Consider the following 17,001-nt stretch of genomic DNA (forward strand, 5'->3'; position numbering starts at 1 on the left):
AATTATCAATATAAAACTTTTTTTATTTTCATTTGGGCATTACAAAATGAAAACAAAATTGCAAATTAATGATTTTTGTGAAATAATGACATTTTATTAACATTTTAATGTGTGATAACTGAGAATAAATTGATTATCATGATTCACTGTATCTATTTAATATATGTATATTTTATAGAATACATACAGAGAAAACATTTAACATTCCACATTTTATACTACAAATATATAGAGACGAATATCTAAAATGACATTCAACTGATTATATTTTTCATATAAAGAATTCTATAAAGATAGATATCCTTGGAAATGCTGCATCTTGAGGAATGATGAATTTTTACTTCTCTGTACAAAAATTAATTCTAAAACTAATTATACACACAAATGTTTTAATAAAATTTTTAAAAATGGAAGTTTACAGTTCTTAATTTAAAGAACCACCTATTGTGTAACCTGAAATAATTTATTTATAATAAAATGCCTTTAACACAATTTATCATTTTTAATTAATTTTAACCAAAATCGCTGTAAAAAATACCCATAAGAATCAAATAAGTAACTATTTTGAAATGAATATTGATGAAAATATTTTGAGAAATTTATATTTAATTCTTATTAAAATATTTTCTTTTTTTTCATTTATTTATAAAAATTATTAACAATAGAAATGCCTAAATTAAAAAAATCAGTTTACAACACAAATAAGGAATGATTTTATTGAAAAATTTGTAAGATTAAAAAAATAAATCAATATCATATTTACACTTAACTATTTGCCTGAAAGAAGAAGAAGAAGAGGAAAAAAAAAAAAAAAAAAGATAAGAGCTAAATGTCACAGAATAACCAGAAATGCCCTTAATATTCAGAAATATAAGCGTTTTGTTTGGAAGTTGGTCCTGTTTTCAAGAGTTTATATTATTAATAATGTATATGGGAGCAGTTTTCTTTTATCTGCCCATGTACTCTTATTGCCTCAAAATTGAAAGCCTTTTAAAATATTCTTTCATAAGTGCACTTACTTTCCATAATAATATTCATACACCTTTCAGAATTACAATTTTTTAAAATTTCTTTTTGCTTTTTTTAAATTGTAAACTATATTCAAGTTCTTTTAGCTGTCATCATTTTATCTATAAATTAAATTCTACTGGCATATTTAAATTAATGTCACTAATACTTTTTTTAAAAATAAAAAATGAAAATTAATACACTATATTAATTTTTCATCGTAATAGACTTTGGATTTAGAAACCTCGAGTTACCAAAAGTGAAGACATGCATGTTTTATATCCAGGTGTAAAGGATGAAACGGAATGAAATTTTCTATATCAGCATTGAAGAAAATAACATTTTAAAAATAACTCCATTATTGAAAAAAATATTATGATTTATTGTGAAATGCAGACAAAGTTAAAATGAAATGATATTGCAATATTCTCTACTGTAATGATTTTAATATCATTAAATTTTAATATTTTTTATTGGAAGACAAAACATGATAGTTATATAAATGAAAATTAGCGAGGTAACTGAAAATTCCTTTTATTAAATTTGGAGAAGTTTTGATAAGTCATTATGTTAAGAGAGGTTATTTATAATTTATTATTTCCATAACATATAATAACACGATATATCGAAAAATATCGATTTATCTCGAAAGATATATCACAATGATGAAGTCTGATTGTTGCCCAGTCCTGGTTGAGAGATTATTGGTAAAACAACAAAATTAAGTGAAAAGAAATAGATAAATAAACAGGGCAGGAACAAAATGTCTGTTCAAATTTCTAATATATTAAAATTAATCGAATGAAATCCAATGATTACTCATAGAACTTCCCTAGTGATATTCAGTTTCATGTCGAGTATTGACAATCATATGAGAAATTACAAAAATAATAGAAGTTGGATACATTGCTTCAGTTCCAATTATTCCAATTCAGAAAAATTTGAAAAAAGGCTTAGTATCTAATTCCAATTTTTTAAACATAATTTTCATCTAGAAGTGGTATTGAATTTGTAGCATTAAAAATATAGCATTTCAAAAAGAAACTCAAAACATTTTGATAAGAAAATATCAAACAATTTTATTACAAACTACTTATAAAAATAAACATAGTAAAAGATTTGACAATTTAAACAAATATATCTGATCTTATTTAAGGTCTTTACTTTTATAAAAATAATTTTGAAAACCTTTCAACAGTACACTGATCTAGAACAAAAGTATAAAAATTCAGAATGCTTTTTATTTTCTTTGAAGGATGAAGGATCAAATAATATGTGTAAACTCAGTAGGCTTAAATGTTGATGTTTAGACCCAGTTGTGTCTAACTCATTCTCAAAATAAAGTAATTTTCATATTAGACTATCTGTCCGAAATTTAAATCAAGATTGTCCTATTTTTTCTAATTACTTAATAAATATATTAAATTAAAAGTATAAATATGACTAGATTTCCTCATTAAAAAGTTCACTTCTGAATGATTAGCTGCCTTAACTTTTACAATATACTGAAAATACTCAAAGTGGATGTATCAATTTAATCTGCAAATATAAAGAGAATGAGAAAAGTTAATACTGGTTTCTTTTTGTTTTAGTTCTTGAAAAAGAATCTTTAAACAACTAACTACTTTAAAATCTCTAAATATACTTATAAAAAATCAAAAACAATAAAATATAACATAGTTCATTGAATAAAATTAAAAATAAATGCTAAGTTAAGTAACATGTTCTAACAATGAATGCAAAGTTTTTGCAGGTAACATAAACTGGAATATAAATAATATTCTTGTAACATATGTAAATTATAAATAAAGGAAATTAAAACAAAATTAGTTTATTATTTAGGAAACATAGAAAAAAAAATTAGTCAGCCATAGAGAGGGCAATCAATTTCGTTATTCATTTCTACATAAACAGTTTTCAATTGGCTAAAATCATTAATGGCAGCTTGCCCATTTTCTCTACCATATCCAGACAGTTTATATCCTCCAAATGGAACTTCTGGGGGAAAGATATTGTAATTATTTATCCATACAATGCCAGCTTGCAATGAATTTGCAACACGATGGCCTCTTTGAATATCTCTGGAACGAAAATAACAGTACATTTCATTTATGTAGTAAAAAATTAGAACAAACATATTTAAAATGTACAGAGTTGAAAAGAATAAATATATAAAAAATATGGTAGAAAATTAAAACCTATTTAACATTTTCACATTCAAAATCACGTGGAAAAAACAAAAACAAAAAACTTAGAAGTTAGGAAGTTTGAGCATTTAAAAATGACTAATTCTAAAGGTTAAAATCTTCCAACAATAATTAATGAAATTATTGTATATTACAGCTAGAAATATTTTTACAGATTACATGCAATTTGCATAGAGAAAATTTCTTCATCTATGATCAAAGATTACAACCAGAAATAAGAATTGGTATTGCAGTCAATTTTATGTGAAGTCATAAAAATGAGAATAAAAAAATCTTCATGTTTATTTAGAAAAATGGCATTTCTTTCAAAATCCGAATTGTTATTAGAAAAGAAAAAAAATTAGGAAATCTCCTTTATTCATTATACCTCTTGATAAATTGAAGTAAAAAAATAACCCAAAGCCTATCTACAGCTATGTATTCTTTAAAAATACTCATTTCCCTTTAATATCATTGAAAACTGTCATATACAATTTACTGAAACATTCTGGAAGTTTAAGAGAAAACACATAAAATTGAAACTATAGCATCTTAATTTAATTCTTAATTGTAATTTTTTGTATAATATTTCAAGGAAAACAATCACTATTTTTAAAGGTGTAAGAAAATTTTTAGTACTGTAATTTAAATATCAATATTTTTTAATACACGTTCTTTGTAAAAGTATAAAATAAATATATGCCAATACGAAAAAAAAAAAATAATAATAATAATGATTATAATCCAGTTTTTGCAAATTAACAAACAGAACATATTAATTTTATAATTGAAATACACAACACTGTTCAGCCTCTTTAACACTTTAATATATGAAATGTTATTCATAGATAAAGATAAACTTATAACATACTTGGTCATTACACCAGCAGCTAAGCCATAGGGTAAAGCATTTGCTCTTGCAATGGCTTCATCCTCATTATCAAATGGTAGCACAGAAACCACAGATCCAAATATTTCTGTTTTAACTACTGTCATGTCATCAGTGCAATTGGTAAGAACACAAGGAGATATGAAGAAACCCTTAAGATCTCCTTTTTGTGGAACAATTTTATTGCCTCCGTATGCAACAGTTGCACCCTTTAAAATGATAAAGTGAGATAATAACCAATAAGTGAGATAAATAATCCATATACCTATTAAATTTTGAGTAATTCAAGATACTTTCAATTTTCTTGAATACGATTAAATTTTAGTGCAAAACCAATATTCCCTAAAAAGCTGCAATTGAAATGGCTTTCTCATATATGAATAAACTTATTCAAACATAGAAATTTGATTTTAGAACCATTAAGTGTTTTAAATATTTAATGTAATTAAAATTTAGATATGATTAAAAATGCAAGTTTCAATCTCATTTTTAGAAGAAATATTTATGCTCAAAATTTATAAGCAAATGGAATTATTTTTTAAAAAGTAAGAAAAAAATTAATCAAATTTACACTTTTATCATTAAAGGTTAAACCCTTGTATCAAAAACGTTTAAAACAAAAATACGTAATTGAATTTTTTAATAAAAAAATTCATTAAAATAATCCTTAGAAAAATATATAAAAGGCATTTTTAATGATACCTTATTGGATTTCAAAAATATAACAGATGACATAAATTTTAATTGGAAATTTGAATGGTTTTTATTGGATACTTCTAATCTCAAGAGAACAATAGATTTTATATCAAAAACTCTGTTCTTTAAAAATGTATATCTTAAGCCTCATTTGAAATAATTGCAATAAATTCTTATGGTTTATTTTATGAACCATAATTTTTAAGGTTTGAAAAATCATGATTTCAAGATTTAAAATTATAGAAATAAAAAGGAAAAATCCTATAACCAAATTTAGGAAAATAAATAACAGCAATAATTTTAAAAAATCCATCTCTACCTCTTTTCTAGCAATATTAATAAAGTCCATTATTTTATCTCCATGTTTTTCATTAATTACAGCTCCAACTTTAGTATCTTCCTCAAATGGATCTCCAATTTTCAATTTCTTTGTAGCATTTACCAAGCTATCGATAAATTTATTTAAAATGGGTCTTTGTACATAAACCCTTGTACAGTTGGAACAAACCTACCAAATAATAAAATGATTAATTTAATATTACAATAATATATATGTAAACATTATTCTAAAAAATTGAAAATAAAATTATAATAATAAGAAAATAATCCAAAAGTATTAAATTATTTTTTAAAAAAATATCTTTGACTTTTACAGAAAATATGTCATTCTTGTAGTCCTGTTAATATATACATTCCTTTAAATACATCATATTGTTTAATTAATATTGGATAAAAATAAAAATTATACCATAGAATTGCTTCAGCTAAAAGATAAAAAGGTTCAAGTAAAATTTAAGAATAATAAGGAATTAAAAAAAATTAATAAAAAATGTTCTACATCAAAATAATAATTCAAAACAATATAATTAATGAAAGTTGAGAATTATCAAAACTTATAAAAGAATATTTTATGCCATGAAAGACATAGTTAATCCTATTGAAAAGAAATAAATGAAGGCAGAAACTTTTATTATCTGAAACATGGAATTTTTTACAAGAATATGCAGAAAGAAGTAGGAAGATTTCTGCATGCATATATACTTTTCCTTTCTCAAATCCATAGAAGTATTAAAGGTATAGTAACAGATATGGGTTGTAATTAAGATGCTGTTAATGTTAATTAATGTTTTTGAGAATTTCAATCATATTCTTTTCTGATATGCTTTTTAAAACTACAATATTTATATATATGTTGGTGACAACTGTGATTCTCACATAAACACATTCTTTTCTTAAACTAAATTTAAATATTCGGATCTGAAAAAATGATGCAATATAATTGCAAAGCATTATTAGTTCAAATACAATACACACTGCTATAAACAGATTTTTCATTAGAGAATCATAATCTTATAAATGAGTTGAAACTAACAATTAATACAGAAAAAAATTAAAGAAAAAATATAACTAACCTCACCTTGTGTCAGGAAGTTTCCCAATAATGTAGCTTTAACAGCATTAACAATATCACAATCAGAAAATACAATGAGTGCAGATTTTCCACCAAGTTCCATCGTAACTTTTTTCATAGTATCAGCACAGGATTTAATAATCTTTTTTCCCGTTTCGACACTGCCAGTAAAAGTCACTTTTGAGATACCTGGATGTTGGCAAATGAATTCTCCAGTTTCAAAACTACCCTGAAAGAAAAATAGTACTTTGAAATTTTTTTACCATTTAACATTCAAAGGTATTTATTTCATAAATCCTTTGATTCCCATTATAACATTAACATCAATAAATATTAAATTTAAAATTATAAACTTTTATCTTAAATTGAAACATCAAAACATCAACTTAATTCAGTTATCAAGCACAATCTAGTTCCAATTTCATCATAAAGCTAACAATGTAAATAGATGGCTCAGGGAAATAAATATTAATATTTGACCTCTTATTTGAGATGATTAGCAGCAAGAATATTCTTTCTTTAAACTGGAAGGATTCTTAAACGATTGCAAACAATGCTATAGAAAAATAACATTTTTTTTGGTTTACTCATTATGTTCAGTAATAATTATGGCATTTAGAAGTATTATGCATTCCTCTCCCTTGTTACATATATGTTAGTTTAATTTAAATCCAATTTAATTTTCTTTTATCTTAAATTAGCCCATACTATTTTATTCTAAAATTTTATTTTATCTTCTAATCCAAATTCCACTTTTTTAATTAATTAGTTCTAACACTTGCTATAAAAAATTGCTGTTGCTTTGGTTTTTGCATCCCAAGCAAAGAGGTAAACTATGTTTGTAATGATACTTAAGATCCCATTTCCAAGTCAACACAATCAAAGAAATCTATAAAAGAATCTTTTTGTAAGATTACTATGGGAATAATTTCTCTCACTTTGCTCTTGTATCATCATGTAATCAGAAACATATGATTGCTTCTTCCCGTGTACAAATTATATTCACCAGAGGAAAAATAAATTAAAGTTCATAACACATTATCTTCTTGGCCACATATCAGCAAAATTATGTAACACATACACACACTCACACAGACATGCACATACACACTACAGGCAGCAAAGTTGCATGCTCATAAACAGTGCCACTTATGGTGGAAAAATGAAAATTGTAATTAATTAATGAAAACTGCAATCCAAAAAAAGTAAGCATGCATTACTACCTTCTAATAATATTTAAAAAAAAAAAACATCTCAATTTTAAATAGAAACTAAATTAAATGTATATCCCTCGTGTGTATATATGTTTTATGAATGTAATAAATTTAAATAATTTTAAAGAAGCTAGATAAAAATTAAAATGAATTTTAAAAAATTAATAGTTATTGATTATCAGGTGCTATTATTTTATAAGAAAAGCAAACACAATCATTTTCAATAATTAACAGCATTCACTTCTTAATAAATACTCATGTACATCAATATTTAATTCAGTAAATAAATATTTCAAAATCGTTTTTTTTTTTTGTGAGATGAAAGAATCAAAATTTGAGAAACTTAATGCAATACTATATTATATAGAGAAATTATATGGCCATTGCTTTAAAATTTCACTTAATTGCAAGATGTAAAATATGAAAGCATACAATTAAAATCTGATCAAAATAAATATAAAAAGGTAAATATAAAATTCTGCAATTAATTTACCTGTACAATATTCACAGCACCTGGAGGCAAACCAGATTCAGCTAAAATTTCTGCTAAAAGGACTGAAGTAATAGGTGTGAATTCAGATGGTTTATAAATAAATGTATTTCCACAAACCAATGCAGGTGCAACCTTCCAAGACATCACTTGAAATGGATAGTTCCATGCTCCAATGCCAGCTACAACACCAAGAGGTTCTCGTTGAACTATTGCAAAATTACCATCAGATAACATGTGATGTGTACCTAAATTTGGATAAGTATGAGATAATAAATCATACACAATAAGCCAGTTAAATATTTTATACTGCACTGAGTTAATAAAATAATAAATAGTATTATTTATAGTTTAGTAATTTTACTGCAGTTGAGATTTTAGAGTTAAATTTTTTATTTAAAGTCAGAGTTCCAATTTTTTTAAAAAAAGAAATACAATTAAATTAAAAGTACCTAGTTTCAGTATGAATGACTGAATAGATAAATTTTAAAATTTCAGAAACAATTTCAAACTACATATTGGAATTTCATCTGAGTTGGAAACTAATACGTTTGCTTTGATAGCTTTCTGCTTATCAATTTTTGCACAAAATTATAATTACTTTAACTAAAAATAACCATTGAGTTTAAATTTGCTTTATTTAAAAAAGCATTACAAATTTGGAAACAAACATCTTTAAAAAAAAAAAAAAAAAAAAAAAAAAAAAAACAGAGAAACATCTTTTTATTTGAATAATTGCAAATATTTGAAATCTCTTTTTCACTGTAAATTACATAATTTTAATACTGTCAATTATCTCCTGATATATTAGAACAAGACACTCTCTATTTTTTAAAGAGTTTTTTAAAAAAAGTTTTGCAGTTCATTTATCATAGTCAACAATAACACCACAAAAAGTTCTTAAATGCAATCCCAAAAACAGAAATAACAAATCAGACATTCTAGAGACTTTTGAAATCAATAAAAAAATATTAAATCGTCTGCTCCATATGAAGCAATCTAGAGTATATTGATAAATTAAACCTTACTACTAAATGGCAGAATGATTTTTTACTGTATCCTGTGGCTTATGGGATAAAGTAAAAATTTGGAAATAAAATTTGTCACCTTTTTTTCTTCTTTTATAAGCATAAAAAGAATTCAAAAGTTATATTATTTTAAAACTCATTAATTATATTGTAATTATATTCTAATACACTAAAATGACAACCAGTAGTTTAAATTCCAGTTAAACTAAGTTTTTTATAAAAAAAATATTTACACAATTATGGCTGATTTTAATAATTTAGTTTTATCTTTTAAGAGATTTTAACAAGATAACTGCATTTCATAGTATAAAATTATTTTTGAATCGAATGTTTGCTGTAAATAAGTTACAAAATGAGGAAGAATAGGAGATTTTGCCTTATAATACTGAAGGAAAGACAAATCTGACATTCATTCCTCATTTGAATATAATTCAAGAAAAGACAATTAAAATAACTAAAATAATTAGAAGAATCGTTCAAGCAACTCGGGGTTTGCCCTCAATTGTGGTGAAAGATATTTATATGGTATTATGCGACTCCATACCAACTGCCATATGACTTGAGATCTTGGCTTACAGGCTTTTCTAAATAGAATATAAAAATTTTACAAATTCAGCATCTGCTTGTTTTAGTAATAACTAAGGCCTACAAAACTGCATTAACACTGGATTTTCAAGTATTGAACAACTGTCCTCCACCTGATATCAAATTGAAGATAGACTAAAGTGATGAAAGATATAGAAAACATAAATAATGTGACACATTTTCAAATATGGAAAAATAACTATCCCTACTTTGAAAAAAAAATCTCTGTAACATAGACAGTTCTAAAATGGATTGTAAAGTGGGCTGTGCCCTTTTATATTTCTGCAATAGAATCAAGTAACAAAATAGGGCATAAAGGCTAAGTGATTGCAATTCTATTTTCATGGAAGAAGTAAATTCAATTGGATTAGCTGCCAACTATATCGTGAGTGCTATTGACTCTCACTTTAGCACCAAAGAAATTTTGTGGCTATATTGAGGGATAAAAAATAACCATGATATCAACTACCAACCATTGAAATGGCTTAACTGATCCATAAAAAACCCCCGTATTATCTGACTAAATTCAGAGGACGAGGACAGTTACTACCAGTAAAAAACATAAGCTAATAATTTTCTACAGGTTCTTTAATAATTCGAAATTAAGTCTATATTTAAAAATGCACCAAAATTATAAAACTGACCACTAATGGTAGCTGCAATTCCTCCAAAATATTCAAACACATCTGCACAGCCATCTATATCTACCCTAGCTTCCCAAATTGGCTTTCCTGTATCTATCACTTCACAACAAGCTAGGTTTTCCAGTTTTTCCTGAAATAAAACACAAATAGCTATGAAAAAAAAAAAATACAAACACATTTTTAAAAATTATCAAAAATAATAAATGTTTGCTAATTAGAATTATTTGATGATATGGAAAATTGAACAAAAATTGAACAGATAGATATCTAGATGGATAAGGGTAAATGAATAGCAAAAGGAATATAAATGAAATGCAGACTTTAAAAGTATAAAAACAAACAAAAAAAACAGGACATAAATAAATAATATTAGCTCTAGAAATAGAAAAAGATGCACCAAACAGTAGCATAAATAGAAAAATACATTTTCCAGACCAAATTGAAAGGAACCACAATAATACATTTCTTTTAAATCTTTATTTGGAACCTATCTATTTTAATTTGATTGTTTGTCTTGCTCTTGCAAATTTTTTTTCACCCCATGTGTTTTGTTTCATTTATTTTGTTATGTGTAGAAATATCTAAACTTCTAAGTCAATCTAAATCTAAACTTCTAAGTCAACTAAACAAAAAAATTTCCTAGAATATGCTGAAGTAAAAAGTTTCACCTACTTGCTTTTGAAAAATACTCTTATAAAAGTTAGCAACATTTATTTTGAATATAGATTTCTATTACACTAAACATCACATTAGTATTCACAATAAAAGTCTGTTGAACTATATTTACTATTTATGAAATATATTATAATCATTTCAGGACTATATGACTGGACAGAAGTATAAACTTTTTAATGGAATATGATAATGTCCATCAATATGGATTTAACGAAAAGTACAGTGTCAGCAAATAAACACAATAAAAACAGCAAATTTCTAATATTCATAGGTGACAGAAATCACATTCTTTTAACATTTATGTAAAGAAAAGGCAATAAAATGATGGGAAATTTTTTTAAACAACATTTGCTTTAAAACAAAAATTATATTCCTAAAAATTTTAAAAACATGGCTTAAGAATGGCAACAAATTTCAATTTTACAGAATTAGATTCTGACTAATTGATTAAGACTTATATTTAAAATCATACCCTTATTTTTTGAGCAGCTTTTAACAATACTTGACCTCTTTCACGAGGACATTTTTTGGACCATATAAGAAAGGCTTCTTTACAGCTTTTTACTGCTTGATCGACATCTTCATCACTAGAGCAGGGCAGATTGAATAAGAATTCTCCTAAAAATATAAATATAAGCATTTTTAGAATATACTTTATATTATTCTCAATTCAGAATAATGAAATTATATTAGAATTTGTTTAAAAATAATTGATGTGGGCAATGTATTAATCAATCAAAATGGAATAAGACTTTGCATTAACTATTTTGGTCTAAAAATTGTCACTGATTTGCTAAATTGAAGATTTTAATTCAAATATTCCTTTATAATTAAATTGTCAGTTTTGTTTGTAAATCTAACCAATATAAAAATTTCATTTAAAATCTGTTAAGGTATATCTGTAGTTAATATATCAGATAATCGTTAATGAGACTTAATATAATTTAATTTTATTTATAGTTTAATCACATTAATTTGCTCAATTTATTCCAAGCTCAATTTATGAGATACAATTGGCATTTCAATTAAAATTTGGTTTATTTATTGATTTATACTATTTTGCTGAAGTATGTAAATCTCTATGTTCCCCAATTAACATCTACCAAACCAACAAATTTCATTACTCAAGAAACATTTTCCTTTGCTGTCATAAAGTAACTTGGAAATTTGTGCTTAAAGTATGCAGAGTTTCAATTGCTTCAAGTCTATTAACATTTCAATTGTGAGCTGCCTATAATAATGAGTTAATGCAAATATTTGTTTATTACAACTGGTAGGTACAACAGCAGGTTTATATATAGTATATATCAATACATACTAATTCAAGAAGCTGATTCATTCTTTGACATCTTTCTGCGAATAGAAATCTTGTTTATCTTTAACAGTTTTTTTTAGTTAAGAAGCAAATTTAACAAATAATCGTTAAAATGTTTTCAAGCAATTAATTGATTAAGTAATCAATTATTAGAAAATCCTTCCTGTGCTTTAAAGTTTTAGAAATAAAATTTAAAGAGAAACTGTTTTATAGTTTGGATTTCAATAGTATAGAAAATATTTATGAACTTTTAATACAGTAGAGAAAATGGTATGAAATAATTAAGAATTTCTATAAGTTTTTCTTTTATATATATATAAATATACATTCCATATTTGTTTGTTCTATTTTATAGAAATTTCCTTATCCTCGAAAACAATTTAAATTTCTTAAAAATAAGGACAGAATTTGCACTGAAGATATACAAAGTGAAAATAAGATATAGATAAAATAATAGAATACAATACAATAAACAAGAAATTTTTTTTTAATGAGATTACCTTACATATCATATTACCTGTTGCAGGATTTGAATTTGCAATAGCACGCAAGGACTTAAGAGGATGATGTCTTTTTCCATTTAAATAATTGAAAGGCTTTTTCAGCTCCATTGTATAAAATCGTTTAATGTTCTGTAATACAGTACTGGAAAATCTTATAGAAACTTTATTCATAGTCAAAATAAAAATTACTGCAAATCAGATTTGCTGAAAAAAAATTATAAAAGAAATATAGATCATTAATTAAAAAATTAACATACTATAAACATTATTACATAAAAAAGATAAATTCAAAGTGAGCATGGTAAAAATAGAATATCAATTACCCAAACTGAAACTGACAATTTTTAAAGAAATAGTAAAGATTAGAGACATGAAACATAATTTTATTATATATTAAAAACCATGACTCAAATTTTAATTTGTTGAACAAAAATTTTCATTATGAAATGACTTGAATTTGACATTGAGATGTAAAAAAATACATTATTAGTAAATAATTAGGACTGAGGTTACATCAATAACTTATGTTTTCAAATACAATTCTATAATAAAGGCTTGAAAAGTAATTAATCCAAGTCTTAAAAAACATCATAACGTTTTTTTAAAAAAAGGCAAATATAATTATCATGATTATCCTACTCATGTGTACTTTTTCACCAAATTCATTGTCATTTTTTAAATTACAGTATGAGTAACTTTTAGTAAACTGGCCCTTTTTCGAATGAATGAGTTAGAAGAATTATGTATAACATTGCTAAAAATATTAACATTTGCAGCAACAAGCAAAATGGTCATTCATAAATAAAAATCTTCAGATTCTTAAGATGTCATAAATATAACATTTCTTAATGCTCTTTTTAAATATTATAAAATTTCAAATAATTCTTAATTTAGTATAATATTACAATAATTTTGAGGTTTTTTTTTTTACATTTTGAGTTAATGCACCAATAAGTAATGAAACAAAGCATACATTTGGAGATACGATACGAAATTTCGGTTTGAAATAGAGCCTGGAAAAATTATATTTATAAGAATTTTATTCTTATACAAATCCGGAGAAGAAGAAAAAAAAATGTATATCCGCCAAATTTAAAAATTTAGCTTTAGAAAACTGATAGCAAATTTATTGTGTAAACTATTTCCACATAAATACCTGAATGCTGCTTATCCATTTTAATCATTCGCAACCTCTTATCATCTTTTACATGTGACATTGTTTACATACGGTGATACTGATAAGAAATAAAGTAGAAGTAATTATTTTAGTCCTGCAAATCTAAGTTCTGAAGTTTCACTTTCAAATGAATGTAGATGTAGAGAAGAGCAATGCTTTAAAAACAAAAAGGAAAGAAAAATATTAGTCTAAGTGTTCTCTCATTTAGTTTCTCGTACATTTCCGCAATATACCACGATTCAAGTTAGTCTTTATATTTTTGGTTCCGGCCATTTCAGCCTGTCGTCATTGACCAAGTTGGTCTAATTTTTAAATTATATACATATAACTTCTCTTAATATTGGAATAAATGCTCACATTAAAGTTAATTCTTCTTACTGATTGTATCTTTGCATTACTGAGTTTATATACTGCCAACCGCTCCTATTTAAAACTTCAGACAAACACGATTTCTGATGATAAAAAACATATCTATAGGGGTTATTCTGTTTTCGAGTCCTATACTCACTTTGAATGATCAAATTCCATTTAATAGATTTCGTCAAAACTCCATGAAAACATTCATACGCCATTATTTTAAGATATCTCCATACTGTTGTTTCATATTTTTAATCTGGATATTAAATAATCTTTCGTGCATCTGAGGTAGTCCCAACTACTTTGCTTTCGAATATGCCTATATTTTTTCTCATCTTGCGCATCTGTCATGAATTTTCAATCTCGATGAATTCTTAGTTATGTTTATGTTATTATTTTATTATTATTATTTATGTTATTAGTTAGTTTTATGTTATTATTTTCTAATCCAACCTTTCCTCTAGATCGCTTGCACATTTTGCGACAAGTTACTTGACGATGAATCTTCTTTTTTTAAACATGAAGGTTTCCTCCTTTCATCACACGATTTAGTTTAATGTGCTCCTTTAACTGAAAATATTTTGCTTCTCATTATATCGTTAATTTATCCCCCATATGTAGAAAAATGTATCATTGTATAATTCTGTAATGTCTAAAATGACTCTCTGTGTAGTCTTACAATCTTTATTATTCGATAGTGCTCAATTTTATATGTGTCGGACTATTGTATGCAGAAATAAAACATCTCTGGATTTTTTTTTAAAAGGAATTTTAGGGTGTGTTTGTAAAGAAATATAGAGAAGAGTATGGGGGGAGGAGAGAGTTTTTATTTTTATTTATATTTGCTTATCCTAGGTTTGATTTTGTCTGCGATTTTCATTTTCGGTCTCAGCTTCTGGTGATTCTTTCGGTTGAGAGTTCAGTTTGTTAATTAATAGTGAGGATTTTTACGGAATTTTTACCTATTTGTAACATTTGCTTTTGCTTCATTGTTTCTATAAAGTTGGAATCTAAACATTTTAATTGGCTGCATTCTTTTCACATTTATTTGTATGCCCTTTATTTGTTAAATCAGTTTCTTGCTACTTTTTTTTTATGTTTCCGCAATTTTATATTGGGAGGTGATGTTGGGATCAGTTTAAGTATTGTACTCATGCTGTCACTTTTCATTTTTCTTTCATTTCTACATTTGGTTGTACTCTAAATATTTATCATTTGCTATGTTTAATATAGTATATTATGTTTTCGGGTGTATGTGCCCATCGGTGGTCAATATTTCTTTTCTTTGTGAATGTTTCAATTTTTTATGTTAAGATTTCAATTTATATCTCTTGACTCTAGTATAGGGTTGATGATTAATTGACTTATTTACATTGGTGTTCAAAAGTAAAGTATAGTTAGTAAATATTGGAATAGTAAAGAATCTCTATATTGGAATGGCGGGAAATACGATATATGAGCGTGAAACGGTTATAAAGTAAAATCAAGGGAAATGCTCTCCTCCAAACTTTCTCGCATGACCTTCAAATTAAGATCTTATTTCTCCCCCCCCCCCCGCATGAAATTATAGACTGGAATAAGTTCGTAAATACTTTGCATAGCAATAATAGGTATTAGTTTTCAAAAAAAAAAAAATCTCTGGCAGAAATTTAACATTTTTACTGAATTTATAACAAATATGCATTTCGAAAGTTTTTCTGTTGGTCGAACGAAATCAAAATTCAACGCGGAACTATAATTGTAGTCACAAAATAACATCATTGGTTTAAGTTATTTTCCATTTATGAGTTACTGGGTTTACATTCATGCGAAAGCATAGATCAGCAGACGATCAACACTTTAACAGATGTTATTCAAAATTTGATAAAAATTTATATTTTAGATATTAAATTCGTGCGCCAAATTTTCTTCATCTTGCTCTTCATGTTTTAGATTTATTGAGTTCACTTGTAATCGAAGTCTGACCTCCCGTGGATGGATTTCATTCAAAATTTGATAGAAATTAATAAATTTGGTCGCAAATCCACATATAAAATTTTATTCATCTAGTTTAAAGCGTTTCTGAGTTATCGAGTTCACAGACAAATTAATTGACAGAGAGACAGACATAATGCTAAAAATGTGTTTTTTGAGTTCAGTTAGGTCTGAAACGTATTTTAGATTTTAGAATCTTTAATTATAACACCATACAAGTTTGTAACCCTTGATAGCTAGAATTTCTTTAATATTTAATAAAATCCCAAAAATAGCTCATTTGCAAAAACAATTGGCGGTGAAAAAATAACAAATCAAAGAATTAGAAATTCTAGAAAGAAAAAACAAATCTAGAATAAAGATGAATGAAGAAATTGATGACAGTGATGACATTTGTTCGCTATCCAACAGTGACAATGATGACATTTAATCGCTATCCAACAGTGAAAGCAACGATGTCGAAGATGAAGCACTTTTAACTTAGAGAATTATTTTAAGAGGCTCAGGAACGGTTTTAGAACAAGAAAGAAGGCGCTGAAAGAAAAATTAGCGTTTCTTGCAAAGAAAGTTTTAAAGATGTGTGCCTGTAATTATTAGAAATCCAAAGCCATTAACTTAAAAAAAAACTAATTGCATCATCTGTATGCATATTAAGAAATATTAAAAATCCTTTGAAAAGCATTTGCTTCGTTTAAATTTGTTAGCTACGGCAATTTTTAGTTTCATTTAATTTATGCATTAATTACTTAATTTCTATTCCACCTAATAAAATTTCACAGTGAGAATTAATTTTTCGGAACAAGATATTAATGAGGTAGCTTCCATTTTCATCGAATCTAAAAATATGTG

The 17,001-nt window shown here is 25.7% G+C and overlaps 1 protein-coding gene across 2 annotated transcripts; it reads right to left on the bottom strand.

Moving 5' to 3' along the window:
* Positions 1 to 2: 2 nt before the first annotated feature.
* On the bottom strand, positions 3 to 13,880 carry LOC129981061 (4-trimethylaminobutyraldehyde dehydrogenase-like). 2 transcript variants are annotated; one of them, XM_056091698.1, is made up of 9 exons: positions 13,801 to 13,880; positions 12,659 to 12,848; positions 11,299 to 11,444; positions 10,152 to 10,281; positions 7,898 to 8,142; positions 6,192 to 6,419; positions 5,099 to 5,287; positions 4,066 to 4,292; positions 3 to 3,089 (listed from the first exon to the last, which is right to left on the bottom strand). In XM_056091698.1, the coding sequence occupies exons 2-9, from the start codon at positions 12,813 to 12,815 to the stop codon at positions 2,873 to 2,875; spliced, it is 1,539 nt and encodes a 512-aa protein (XP_055947673.1). In that variant the 5' UTR covers positions 12,816 to 12,848; positions 13,801 to 13,880; the 3' UTR covers positions 3 to 2,872. The 2 variants fall into 2 exon arrangements, with proteins under 2 accessions (XP_055947673.1, XP_055947671.1); XM_056091696.1 differs by lacking the exon at positions 13,801 to 13,880 and adding an exon at positions 13,618 to 13,784.
* Between the last annotated feature and the right edge of the window lie 3,121 nt (positions 13,881 to 17,001).

This window comes from Argiope bruennichi, chromosome 8, assembly GCF_947563725.1.
Source record: "Argiope bruennichi chromosome 8, qqArgBrue1.1, whole genome shotgun sequence".
Taxonomy (NCBI): Eukaryota; Metazoa; Arthropoda; class Arachnida; order Araneae; family Araneidae; genus Argiope; species Argiope bruennichi.

Excerpts from the sequence above, each read along its gene's own strand:
- LOC129981061 (XM_056091698.1), bottom strand. The coding sequence starts at position 12,815 with ATGAATAAAGTTTCTATAAGATTTTCCAGTACTGTATTACAGAACATT. Across the intron at positions 11,445-12,658 it reads AAATTCAAATCCTGCAACAG|GAGAATTCTTATTCAATCTG; the intron begins GTAATATGATAT and ends TTATATTTTTAG. Across the intron at positions 10,282-11,298 it reads AAGCTGCTCAAAAAATAAGG|GAAAAACTGGAAAACCTAGC; the intron begins GTATGATTTTAA and ends GTTTTATTTCAG.